This window comes from Oncorhynchus tshawytscha, linkage group LG01 (genome assembly GCF_018296145.1).
Source record: "Oncorhynchus tshawytscha isolate Ot180627B linkage group LG01, Otsh_v2.0, whole genome shotgun sequence".
Taxonomy (NCBI): Eukaryota; Metazoa; Chordata; class Actinopteri; order Salmoniformes; family Salmonidae; genus Oncorhynchus; species Oncorhynchus tshawytscha.
Window position 1 is genome coordinate 46,003,205 of NC_056429.1, and position 14,144 is coordinate 46,017,348.

A 14,144-nucleotide genomic window follows, 5' to 3' on the forward strand; every position below is an offset into this window, starting at 1 on the left:
AGCATATTGATTGCACTATCCGCGGGGGTAACACAATAGACCACTGCTACTTTAACTTCCGCGATGCATACTCCCTCTCCCGCAAAATCTGAACACGATACCATCTTGCTCCTACCGTCTCATAGGCAGAAACTCAAACAGGATGTACCAGTGACTAGAACCATTCAACGCTGGTCTGACCAATCTGAATCCACGCTTCAAGATTGTTTTGATCACACTGACTGGGATGTTCCGGTGAGCCTCAGAACATCGGTGAGTGAGTTTATAAAGAAGTGCATTGGATATGTACCCACTGACTATTTAAACTTACCCTAAACAGAAATTATGGATGGATGATGGCATTTGTGCAAAACAAAGGACTAACCACCTCATTTAACCATGGAAAGAGGTCTGGGCATATGGCTGAATATAAATGTAATTATTCCCTCCGCAAGGCAATCAAACAAGCAAAATGCCAGAACAGGGACAAAGTGGAGTCGCAATTCAACAGCTCAGACACAAGACAAATGTGGCAGGGTCTACAGGAAATCACAGAACACAAAAAGGAAACCAGCCACATCACGGACACCGACGTCACGCTTCCAGACAAATTAAAACGCCTTCTTTGCCCGCTTTGAGGATAATACAGTGCCAGCGTTGCGGACCGCTAACAAGACCTGCGTCACCCCTCTCCATGGCTAACGTGAGTAAAACATTTAAAACGTGTTAACCCTCACAAGGCAGGTGCCCCAGATGGCATCCCTAGCCGCATCCTCAGAGCATGCACAGACCAGCTGGCTGGTATGTTTACGGACATATTCAAATCGCTCCCTATACCGGTCTGATGGCCACCATCGGTTATCATGAACTGCTTTGAGAGACTATTCAAGGATCATATCACCTCCACCTTACCGGCCACCCTAGACCCACTTCAGTATGCATAGTGCCCCAACAGGTCCACAGACGATGCAATCGCCATCACACTATCCCATCTGGACAAGAGGAATACCTATGTAAGAATGCTGTTCATTGACTACAGCTCAGCATTCAACACTGCAGTACCCTCCAAGCTCATCATCAAGATGGAGGCCCTGAGCCTCAACTCCACCCTGTGCAGTTGGGTCCTGGTCTTTGACGGCCCCAGGTGGTGAAGGTAGGAAACAAGATCTCCACTTTGCTGACCCTCAACACTGGGGCCCCACAAGGGTGCGTGCTCATTCCCCTCCTGTACTCCTTGCTCAGCCACGCACGCCTCCAACTCAAATCATATTTGCAGACGACAACAGCAGTGGGCTTGATTACCAACAATGAGAGCCTACAGGGAGGTGGTGAGGGCACTCGGAGTGTGGTGTCTGGAAAACAACCTCTCACTCAAAGTCAACAAAGATGACATGGAATTCAGGAAAGAGCAAGAGGGAGCACCCCCCCTATCCACAAAGGGACAGCAGTGGAGAAGGTGGAAAGTTAAGTTCCTTGGTGTACACATCACTGACAAACTGAAATGGTCCACCCACACAGACAGTGTGGTGAAGAAGGTGCAACAGTGTCTCTTCAACCTCAGGAGGCTGAAGAAAATGTTGCTTGTTGCCCAAAACCTTGACTAACTTTTACAGATTTACAATCGAGAGCATCCTATTGGGCTGTATCACAGCCTGGTACGGCAACTGCTCTGCCCACAACCACAAGGCTCTCCAGATGTTGGTGCAGTCTGCACAACGCATCACTGGGGGAATACTACCTGCACTCCATGACACCTATAGCACCCGATGTCAAAGGAAGGCCAAAAAGATCAAGGACAACAACCACCCGAGCCACTGCCTGTTCACACGACTACCATCCAGAAGGCGAGGTCAGTGCAGGTGCATCAAAACTGTGAACGAGAGACTGAAGAACTGCTTCAATCTCAAGGCCATCAGACTGCTAAACGGCAATTACTAACTCAGAGGCTGCTGCCTACATTGAGACCCAATCGCCTGGCCACATTAACTAACGGATCACTAGTCACTTTAAATAATGTTTACATTACTCATATATGTATATACTGTATTTTATACCATCTATTGCACCATTCCTGTCACTCGGCCATTGCTCATCCATATATTTATTTGTACATATTCTCATTCACCCCTTTAGATGTGTGTATTAGGTAATTGTTAGATATTACTGCACTGTCGGAACCAGAAGCACAAGCAATGCACTACACTCGCATTAACATCTGCTAACCATGTGTATGTGACCAATAACATTTGATTTGAACTTCTGGCCAAACAGGTTGCTGTGAGAAAACTTGTTCTCAACTACTTTCCTCTGTGTGTGTGTGTGTGTGTGTGTGTGTGTGTGTGTGAGACAGACCAGGGTCATGGGTGCCTTGAAGACGAACTCTTTGGCGTTGGGGTTCAGCGTAGACTTCTTCACCTGACTAAAAAAAAAAAACAGAAGAGCGAGATGAGAACTCCAAATCACCTTTCAAATCCCTTTTTCATACATCCATCCGCAACATGGCAACTACCTTGCCCACCTGAGCATGGGGCTCACTTGACTTAATTTAGCACTGCATCAACATTGTATATGTATTCATAACAGTATTCATGATATTTCACCCAGACCTAGCATAATACCTACAGATGTACCAACATCGTATTAATACTAGGGTTGTAACGGTAGTAGGGGTGTAACGGTACACTACCTCAGTTCAGTCTGCACTGTGACCCTGTATGGATACACAGCGTTGTAGCCTATGCCTCGAGTAAATCTGACCTGAAAAAAACATTGTAGGCTATTCCGTTAAAACAACTAGCACCAATGTGCACGTTGTAATCAAAATTTCTATCTTAAATTGACGCATTTCAAACTTTCCTTTTGTTAAACAGCCTGGTATTGACATATACATTACTCTTACAGAATTTCCACATGGGAGAGGATATTGGAAATTTAATCAAAGCCTACTGGATGATAAATGATTCTGTCCTAGTTGAAAACAAGTTATAACTGACTTTTTCCTGACAGAACATAGGTACAGCAGATCCCCTTATTGTATGGGACACTTTTAATAGTGCCTTTAGAGGCCATGAAATTCAGTACTCATCTATAAAACAAAAGCAATTTAGGTCAAAAGAGTCCATAATAACAAAGGAAATTGCCTGAGGTAGAGTACCATATGACAAGACCACACTATCTACCAAGGGAGTTCTCATCTATATTATTCGTAGCCATCTATTTACCGTCACAGAACAAAGCTGGCACTAAGACAGCTCTCAACCAACTATAAGTAAAGAAAATGCTCACCCAGAAGCGGCGCTCCTAGTGGCCAAGGACTTTGATGCTGGAAAACTTAAATCAGTTTTACCAAATGTTTTGTCATGTGCAACCAGAGGGGATTTTTTATATTTTAAACTCTAGACCACCTTTACTCCACACACACACACACCCCTGACCACCTGGCAAATCTGACCATAATTCCATCCTCCTGATTGCTGCTTACAAGCAAAAACAAAAGCAGGAAGTATCAGTGAGTCGCTCAATACAGAAGCGGTCAGATGACGCAGATGCTACAGCACTGTTTTGCTAGCACAGACTGGAATATGTTCCAGGGTTCATCCAATGGCACTGAGGAGTATACCACCTCAGTCATCGGCTTCATCAATAAGTGCATCGACAACGTCGTCCCTGCAGTGACTGTACGTACAGATCCCAACCAGAAGCCATGGATTACAGGCAACATCTGCATTGAGCTAAAGGCAAGAGCTGCCGCTTTCAAGGAGCGGGAGACTAATCCGGACGGTTATAAGAAATCCCACTATGGCCGCAGACGAACCATCAAACAAGAGTCAATACAGGATTAATATTGAATCCTACTACAACGGATCTGACGCTCGTCGGCAGGGCTTGGAAACTATTACGGAATACAGAGGGAAACCCAGACGCGAGCTTCCCAGTGCCGCGAGCTTCCCGGATGAGTTAAATGCCTTATGTTCGCGTCGAGGCAAGTAACACAGAAGTATGCACAAGAGCACCAGCAGTTCTGGATGACTGTGCGATAACGCTCTTGGTAGCCGATGTGAACAAAACCTTTAAACAGGTCAACATTCAAAGCCGCGGGGCCAGACAGATTACCAGGACGTGTACTCAAAGCATGCTCTGACCAACTGTCAAGTGTCTTCACTGACATTTTTATCCTCTCCCTGACCAAGTCTGTAATACCTACATGTTTAACTTCTTGATGCTACCCATCCCCGTCACCGGATCATTTGTCAGCAACCGCTGAATAGCATAGATCAAATAATATTACAAAAAATATTCATATTCATGAAATCATAAGTGCAATATTGCAAAACCCAGCTTAGCCTTTTGTTAATCCACCTGTCGTCTGAGATTTTGAAATTATGCTTTACAGCGAAAGCAATCCAAGCATTTGTGTAAGTTCATCGATAGCCTAGCATAGCATTATGTACACTTAGCATCAGGAAGCTTGGTCACGAAAATCAGAAAAGCAATCAAATTAACCGTTTACCTTTGATGATGTTCGGATGTTTTCACTCACGAGACTCCCAGTTACACAACAATTGTTCCTTTTGTTCCATAAAGATTTTTATACTCAAAATACCTCAGTTTGTTTGTCGCGTTATGTTCAGAAATCCACAGGAAAGAGCAGTCACGACAAAGCAGACAGAAATTCCAAATAGTCTTCAATGTCCAAAGAAAACATGTCAAACGTTTTTTATAATCATTCCTCAGGTAGTTTAAAATATATATATATATATATTCAATAATATCAACCGAGTGTAGGTTTTTCCAATAACAGCGGGAGGAACAATGGCGGCTTTACTCTGTAGGGCAAAAACTCAGCGAGCCCCCACCTATCCACTTACACAATGTGATCTTTCACGCTCATTTTTTAAAATAAAAGCCTGAAACTATGTCTAAAGACTGTTGGCACCTTAGGGAAGCCAGAGAAAAAGGAATCTGGTTGATATCCCTTTAAATGGAGGATAGGCATGCATAGGAACAGAAGGGTTTCAAAATAAGAGGCACTTCCTGATTGGATTTTCACCTGCAATATCAGTTGTTATACTCAGACAATATTTTGACCGTTTTGGAAACTTTAGTGTTTTCTATCCTAATCTGACAATTATATGCATATTCTAGCATCTGGTCCTGAGAAATAGGCCGTTTACTTTGGGAACGTTATTTTTCCAAACATAAAAATAGTGCCCCCTAGCTTCAAGAGGTTAAAGCAGGCCACCATAGTCCCTGTGCCCAAGGAAGCGAAGGTAACCTGCCTAAATGATTACCGCTCCGTGGCACTCACGTCAGTAGCCATGAAGTGCTTTGAAAGGCTGGTCATGGCTCACATCAACAGCATCCTCCCAGACACCCTAGACCCATGATGATGGAATCTCTATTACACTCCACACTGCCCTTTCCCACTTGGACAAAAGGAACACCTATGTTAGAATGCTGCTCAATGACTACAGCTCAGCGTTCAACACCATAGTGCCCACTAAGCTAAGGACTCTGGGACTAAACACCCTGACGGACTGCCCCCAGGTGGTAAGGGTAATCAACAACATGTCTGCCACACTGATCTACAAGCCCTCAGTCCAGCCTTTCTTAGCCTATTGCGGACAGTCTGAGCACTGATGGAGGGATTGTGAGTTCCTGGTGTAACTCCGGCAGTTGTTGTTGCCATCCTGTACCTGTCCCGCAGGTGTGACGTTCGGATGTACCGATCCTGTGCAGGTGTTGTTACACGTGGTCTGCCACTGCAAGGACGATCAGCTGTCCGTCCTCTCTCCCTGTAGCGCTGTCTTAGGCGTCTCACAGTACAGACATGGCAATTTATTGCCCTGGGCACGCCAGTCCTCATGCCTCCTTGCAGCATGCTTAAGGCACGTTCACGCAGATGAGCAGGGACCCTGGGCATCTTTCCTTTGGTGTTTTTCCCCAGAGTCAGTAGAAAGGCCTCTTTAGTGTCCTGAAAAGTTTAGTTGGGTACGGACAGTCAGCTGCATACCACCCTGCATACCACTGCTGGCTTGCTTCTGATGCTAAGCAGGGTTGGTCCTGGTCAGTTCCTGGATGGGAGACCAGATGCTGCTGGAAGTGGTGTTGGAGGGCCAGTAGGAGGCACTCTTTCCTCTGGTCTAAAAAGATATCCCAATGCCCCAGGGCAGTGATTGGGGACACTGCCCTGTGCAGGGTGCAGTCTTTCGGATGGGACGTTAAACGGGTGTCCCGACTCTCTGAAGTCATTAAAGATCCCATGGCACTTATTGTAAGAGTAGGGGTGTTAACCCTGGTGTCCTGGCTAAAATCCAAATCTGGCCCTCAAACCATCACAGTCACCTAATAATCCCCAGTTTACAATTGGCCCCCTCCTCTCCCCTGTAACTATTCCCCAGGTCGTTGCTGCAAATGAGAACGTCTTCTCAGTCAACCTACCTGGTAAAATAACAGATAAATAAAAATATTCGATGTACCGATTCCAGGGCACATGAATTGACACGCAAAACGACGCCGAATTCAAAACTTCAAATTTTTCAATTTAATTTTTACAAATTTCTTGAAACCAATAGAATGTTACATACAGTTGGAGTCATTAAAACTCATTTTTCAACCACTCCACAAATTTCTTGTTAACAAACTATAGTTGTGGCAAGTTGGTTAGGACATCTAATCTGTACATAATAATTTTCCCAACAATTGTTTAGAGACAAATTATTTCACTGTATCACAATTCCAGTGGGTCAGAAGTTTACATACACTAAGATGACTGTGCCTTTAACTTCTTGCGTCGAGCAATCCCGTATCCGGGAGCGTAATCATAGCCTCAAGCTCATCACCATAACGCAAAGTTAACTATTCATGAAAATCGCAAATGAAATGAAATAAATATATTGGCTCACAAGCTTAGCCTTTTGTTAACAACACTGTCATCTCACATTTTCAAAATATGCTTTTCAACCATAGCTACACAAGCATTTGTGTAAGAGTATTGATAGCTAGCATTGCATTAAGCCTAGCATTCAGCAGGCAACATTCTCACAAAACAAGAAAAGCATTCAAATAAAATAATTTACCTTTGAAGAACTTCAGATGTTTTCAATGAGGAGACTCAGATAGCAAATGTTCAGTTTTTCCAAAAAGATTATTTGTGTAGGAGAAATCGCTCCGTTTTGTTCATCACGTTTGGCTAAGAAAACCCCCCGAAAATTTAGTCATTTACAACACCAAACTTTTTCCCAAATTAACTCCATAATATCGACAGAAACATGGCAAACGTGGTTTAGAATCAATCCTCAAGGTGTTTTTCACATATCTATTCGATGATAAGTCATTCGTGGCAGTTGGGTTTCTCCTCTGCAGCAAATGGAAAAATACACGCAGATGGAGATTACGCAATAATTGCAACGGAGGACACCAAGCGAGCACCTGGTAAATGTAGTCTCTTATGGTCAATCTTCCAATGATATGCCTACAAATACGTCACAATGCTACAGACACCTTGGGGAAACGACAGAAAGTGTAAGCTCATTCCTGGCGCATTCACAGCCATATAAGGAGACATTGGAACACAGCGCCTTCAAAATCTGGGGCATTTCCTGTTTGAAATCTTGGTTTCGCCTGTAGCATCAGTCCTGTGGCACTCACAGATAATATCTTTGCAGATTTGGAAACATCAGTGTTTTCTTTCCAAAGCTGTCAATTATATGCATAGTCGAGCATCTTTTCGTGACAAAATATCTTGTTTTTATCAAACAATTAAAAGAGCACCCCCTATATCGAAGTAGTAAAACAGCTTGGAAAATTCCAGAAAATTATGTCATGGCTTTAGAAGCTTCTGATAAATTATGTCAATTAGCCTGAGTCAATTGAAGGTGTACCTGTGGGTGTATTTCAAGGCCTACCTTCAAACTCAGTGCCTCTCAGAAAAAAAAATTGTGGACCTCCACAAGTCTGGTTCATCCATGGGAGCAATTTCCAAACGCCTGAAGGTACCCTGTTCATTTGCACAAACAATTGTACGCAAGTATAAACACCATGGGACCACGCAGCCATCACCCCACTCAGGAAGGAGACGCGTCCTGTCTCCTAGAGACGAACGTACTTTGGTGCGAAAAGTGCAAATCAATCCTAGAACAGCAAAGCACCTTGTGAAGATGCTGGAGGAAAAAGGCACAAGTGTCTTTATCCACAGTAAAACGAGCCCAATATCAACATAACCTGAAAGCCCGCTAAAAAGCCAGACTACGGTTTGCAACTGCACATGGGGACAAAGATCATACTTTTTGGAGAAATGTCCTCCGGTCTGATGAAACAAAAATAGAACTGTTCACCATAATGACCATCGTTATGTTTGGAGTTAAATGGGGGAGGCTTGCAAGCCAAAGAACACCATTCCAACCGTGAAGCACAGGGGTGGCAGCATCATGTTGTGGGGGTGCTTTGCTGCAGGAGGAACTGGTGTGCTTCACAAAATAGACATCATGAGGACGGAGAATTTTGTGGATATATTGAAGCAACATCTCAAGACATCAGTCTTCAGTTAAAGCTTGGTGGCAAATGGGTCTTCCAAATTAACAATGACCCCAAGCATACATCCAAAGTTGTTGCAAAATGGCTTAAAACCTGTTAAAGATAGGACTGCCCCCTTTGGAGGAATTGCGTGCCCATAGTAAACAGAAAAAAAATTGTCAAAAATTGCTAATATATGCATATAATAATTATTATTGAATAGAAAACACTCTAAAGCTTCTAAAACCGTTCAAAATATGTCTGTATGTAAAGCAGAACTCTCAGGGCAGCCATTCTCCCAAACTCTCTCTTGGCAACAGAAAAGTTGGGACAACTTTGACGTCATCGCCCCCACCCTTCCCAACCAGCTACAGATCTGGGAACAGTTTCTATCTCTTCAGCGCGATGTCCCCTTTCAGTGGGGCCTGTCATTGTGAGAATCGCGCGCTCCCTCGAGTTTTGGCGGGCTGAAACCTCCGGGTCACGCAAAAATACATGTACTTTCATGTGCGCATCGGGTCCGGAGCTCTCTTTGTTCCAAGATTCACCAAACGATGTAGGTTTGTCTGTTCACGCTAAGGATTGTTTTGCATGTTTAGAACATGCTAAAGCTCGATTCTGCACTTAGTTTGACCAGTTTAGTCGACATATAATATGTAATTTTGAAGTTGATGCGCATCCGCAATTTGTCGTGTTTGATAACCTAAAGACACAGACTTGAAAACCAAACGCAGTTTTTGGTAAGTATAACTCCTTCCACGTCTTCTGATCGAAGAACATCAAAGGTAAGGGAATATTTATGTGTTAATTATGGGTTTCTGTGGACTCCGAGATAGAGACATAATGCTAATTTCTGAGCGCCGTCTCATATTATAGCCTAGTGAACGAATTCTGTAACGTTAAAAATAAAAGTAACACAGCGGTTGCATTAAGAAGAAGTGTATCTTTCTAAGGACAACAAAGTCTAGGTATTGGAGTGGCCATCACAAAGCCCTCAATCCAATAGAACATTTGTGGGCAGAACTAAAAAAGCCTGTGTGAGCAAGGAGGCCTAGAAACCTCACTCAGTTACACCAGCTCTGTCAGGAAGAACCGGCTAAAATTCACCTAATTTATTGTGGAAAGCTTTTGGAAGGCTACCCGGAACGTTTGACCCAAGTTAAACCATTTAAAGGCAATGCTACCAAATACTTATTGAGTGTATGCATGTAAAATTCAGACCCACTGGGAATGTGATGAAAGAAATAAAGCTGAACTAAATAATTCTCTAAACGATTATTCAGACATTTCACATTCTTAAAATAAAGTGGTGATCCTAACTGACCTAAGACAGGGAATTTTAACTAGGATTAAATGTCGGAACATTAATGGAAGCAACAATCTGTCTGCAATATTAAAGCGGATACACCCCCCTAAGGAAAAAAAGTTTCAAAAATGTTTTTAAAAAGTCTGGAAATAGTTCTGTACGTTCTCATTGGCAGAATTGGAGGATCCTCAATTATCATTTAAAATCTCAAATTTCCCAACATTTTGGCTTCACAGTAGACTACAACGGCAATGGACAGAGAGATGTGGATAAAACACTAACAGTATGCCGCCACTGCTAAATGAGAATACCCTAATAAACATGTTGACACATTAACAACACCACAGAATACCGGAACAAGAAAAACAGCAACACATTGTCTCCTCTATGCATTCAAACAGCTGAGTATGACCAGGCCAAAGACATTACAAGAGCAAAATGTAGGCTATGTTAATATTTTTTACAGTCTGGGTTATAGCTGCGGATATGCACCCATTCTCAGTGGTTGAGAAAAGGGGGTTTAAGCACCTCGTAAAAGTGCTCGAGCTACGTTACCACTTCCCTCTTGCACCCATTTCAGCAAACAGGTTACTTGCTCTATATACGCAAACCAAAGCAGAAGTTTCCAGTGATTTGCCCTATGCACCATGTGTTGCACTTACTTAACAGTGAGCCTATCACATTTACCCCGGAGTGGGAGATGTACCTTGGTACAGACGCGTTTGTAATCAAGAGGGAAGTGGGTATTTACCATAAACGACTGGGAAAAACTCACTTGAACGGCCCTCAAGCTTGTAATTACTAGTGGGAAACTTGTCTGGCATCCTGCGCACCAACTTCTCCCACATCACCTATTAAGGAAATGGCCTCAAAAACAGTATTTTCGGCAGTTAAATGCAACAGAACATTATTTATAAAAAGCACTACAATTTCTTTACAAGCACGAAAGCTGTACTTTCAGTTGACAAAGCTCATTGGCATTTTGCAATGAGTTCAAATCGCATGAATGCATCCAACTAGTATTTATGACTTCACAACTGGTAAATTCCCACCTCCCACATAGTTACAAATACAGCATTGGAGTAGAAACTTGAGGCCCAATCTAACAAGCTGGTCACAACAGACAATGCCAGGAACATTGTGAATGACATTACATCTTTCCTGTGACCCCACAACTGTAATACGTACCGAACGACGTAGGAGTAGACTATTGCACTACACTGTGGAATAAAGTACTGTATTGCACTGTTCTCGGGTCACACTTACTCAGCCACACCCTCTGCTCGCTCGCTGCCCTCCTCCTCCTCCTCCTCGCTGCCAGGGGACCTGGCTGGCTGGGGTGTCTGTCTGTCTGGTCCTGATGACTGAGAGGCGGTGTTGGGGGCTGGAGAGGGGGTAGGGGTGGTGGGGGTCAGGGTGAAGGAGGACCCCTCTCCAGATTGGGGGTCCTGGGAGGGGGTGTGGCCAGGGGCGGGTACGGACTCGGCTGTGGTGGCGGAGTCTGATGGGGAGGGCTGGGCGGAGTCTGAGGAGGTGGGGCCAGCAGAAGAGGGGCTGGGCTGGAGCTGTGGAAGAGAGAGAGTGTCAGAATCAGATAAGATACATGGGTCACACACAGGCATGCATGGACATGACACACTTACCCTGAACTCTTTGCCAAATTTCCGTAGCTCCTCCAACTGTGTTCTCTGCAGGACTGAGGGAACTGAGAGGGAGAGAGAAAATATTTTTTTCAAAAGACCTGAGATAACGGAAAGGACACGGACCAGTCAAATGGAGAGAGGAAGGGAGAGCGCTGACCTTTGCCGCTCTTGCCGTCTTGAGGGCTGGCTGGGCCTTCTGTCCTCTCCTTAGCCGCTGAGCTTAGGATCTCATTCACTGAAAGCGAGAGAAAAAGAAAGCAAGAGACAGATGGAGAGATTAAGAGGTAGAGAAAGGAACAGAAATCATAAAATGAACAAAAATAATCATCCTCCTCACCATCCACAGTGAACAGAGGGGTGGGGCCAGAGGACTTAGGTGTTGCCGAGGCGATCGAGGAGGAGGAAGTGTCCAGGTAGGAAGGGCCAGCAAGAGCGGGGTCGTCTGGTTTTGGAGAGCGAGAGACTGCGGGGAGAGAAAGAGAAGAAGAGAGAAGGGAAAAGGAGAGGTGAGGGTTGTGAATCGTCTAGAATATGAGTGTCAGAAATGTGCGGTTGTGTGCACTTACAGATGAGGTGTGTGTGTGTGTGTACCTGCAGGTGAGGACTGGGAGGTTGGGTTGCGCAGAGTTCGATTGGTCTGTACGGATCTCTGGGCTTTGGGGGAAGTTCTGGACGACACTGATCCATAGAAAGAGCCCAATTAACACTCAATATACCCCAAAACTCCCACACACTTCCTCCCTCAATACCCAAACAGACAGAGGCCTTACCTCCGTTGACAGAAGAGCGCGAGGTATCAGCCAGAGCTTGTGGGTGAGAGATGGAGTGAGGGATCGGGTGAGAGGAAGAAGAGGGAGTAGGGCTACTGGGCTGGCCCGGGGGGCTGGCTTGGGACTGGTGGGGAGAGTAGGCGCCCCTGATGGACAGCGGGCTGCACCTATCAGAACCCTGGGATGGTCTAGAGGAGCCAGGGACTCCTGTTCGATTGGGAATTGGACCAGAGGCTCCTCCCCTCAGGCTGCTGGGGGGGACGCCCATCTCCCTGGCCCTCTGGGGAAGCGGAATATATTTACCGTCCCTAGAGAGAGAGAGAGATAAACTGAACAAAAGTATAAATGCAACAATTTCTAAGATTTTACTGAATAACAGTTCATGTAAGGAAATCAGTCCATTTAAATCAATTCATTAAGGCCAAATCTATGGATTTTACATGACTGGGAATAGAGACAGGCATCTGTTGGTCACAGATACCATAAATAAAAAGGTAGGGGAGTGCAGTGCTACATATCCTTCGCAGAGTTGATCAGGCTGTTGATTGTGGCCTGTGGAATGTTTTCCCACTCCTCTTCAATGGCCGTGCGAAGTTGTTGGATATTGGTGGGAAAACGCTGTCGTACACGTCGATCCAGAGCATCACAAACATGCTCAATGGGTGACATGTCTGGTGAGTATGCAGGCCGAGAAAGAACTGGGACATTTTCAACTTCCAGGAATTGTGTTCAGATCCTTGCCGCATGGGGCCTTGCATTATCATGTAGAAACATGAGGTGATGGGCACGACAATGGGCCTCAGGATCTCATCACGGTATCTCTGTGCATTCAAATTTCCATCAATAAAATGCAATCGTGTTCATTGTCCGTAGCTTATACCTGCCAAAACCATAACCCCACTACTGGGCACCATGTTGACATCAGCAAACCCCTCACCCACACAAAGCCATAAATGCAGTCTACCATCTGCGCAGTTTAGCTGAAACCGGGATTCATCGGCGAAGAACACACTTCTCCAGCGTTCTGGTGGACATCCCTGCACGCCCTCAACTTGAGACATCTGTGGCATTGTGTTGTATGACAAAACTGCACATTTTAGAGTGGCTTTTTATTGTCCCCAGCACATTGTGCATCTGAATAATTATCATGCTACTTAACCAGCTTCTTGATTTGCCCCACCTGTCAGGTGGATGGATTACCTTCACAAAGGAGAAATGCTCACTAACAGGGATGTAAACAAAAGTGCAAAAAATTTGAGAAGAATAAGTTTCTGGTGACATGGGAAAGAAAGCTCATGAAAGATGGGTCCAACACTTTACATGTTGCAATTATATTTTTGTTCAGTGCATGTTAGAGTGTTATGTCTGTCTATACAACTGATTGAGTAGCCTACATCCTTGCACAGATGCAGTTTTGTCAACTGTGTTTATGCCTCCATGTATTGAGTTTAGAGTTAAGCGTGTGTATGTCTGCGATTCTCCTACGGACTCACCTGCTCCCGGCACTGCTCTGGAATCCAGGGCTGCCCCTCTCCCTCCCCTCGTCTCTCTCTCGGACCACGGCACTGTACTTGTCCTCCTCACTCTTATCGTCGTTCTCCAGGTTGGTGCGGTGACGGTACTGGGGACTGCCCTCAATCTCATTCGCTAGGCGGGCCGCACGTGCCTCCCTCTGTCGGAAGCCATCCGAGCTGCCCCTTTCCAGTGGAACACTGTATGGGGAGAAAGAGAGATAAGACTTCCAAGGTCATTCAGAAACACGTGTGAGAACGGGAGATGCGAGTGAATAAGGCTGTGTTCACACAGGCAGCGCAATTCTGATGTTTTTTTTCCTCACCAATTGGTCTTTTGACCGATCAGCTCTGAAAAAGATCTGTGATAGGTCAAAATACCAATTAGTGGGAAAAAAAACAGAATGACAGAGCTAAACTC

General features: G+C 44.8%; 1 protein-coding gene across 2 annotated transcripts in view; it reads right to left on the reverse strand.

The window, feature by feature from the left end:
• Nucleotides 1-14,144, reverse strand: part of LOC112251277 (ataxin-2-like protein) — a 32,993-nt gene that overhangs the window by 11,003 nt on the left and 7,846 nt on the right. For both annotated transcript variants that reach the window (XM_042321973.1, XM_042321974.1), the window contains 8 exons: nucleotides 13,706-13,924; nucleotides 12,213-12,520; nucleotides 12,034-12,120; nucleotides 11,780-11,905; nucleotides 11,600-11,677; nucleotides 11,443-11,504; nucleotides 11,066-11,364; nucleotides 2,332-2,398 (listed from right to left, as the gene is read on the reverse strand). In XM_042321973.1, the coding sequence (XP_042177907.1) occupies nucleotides 2,332-2,398; nucleotides 11,066-11,364; nucleotides 11,443-11,504; nucleotides 11,600-11,677; nucleotides 11,780-11,905; nucleotides 12,034-12,120; nucleotides 12,213-12,520; nucleotides 13,706-13,924 (1,246 nt within the window). The remainder of the gene's footprint in view (nucleotides 1-2,331; nucleotides 2,399-11,065; nucleotides 11,365-11,442; nucleotides 11,505-11,599; nucleotides 11,678-11,779; nucleotides 11,906-12,033; nucleotides 12,121-12,212; nucleotides 12,521-13,705; nucleotides 13,925-14,144) is intronic.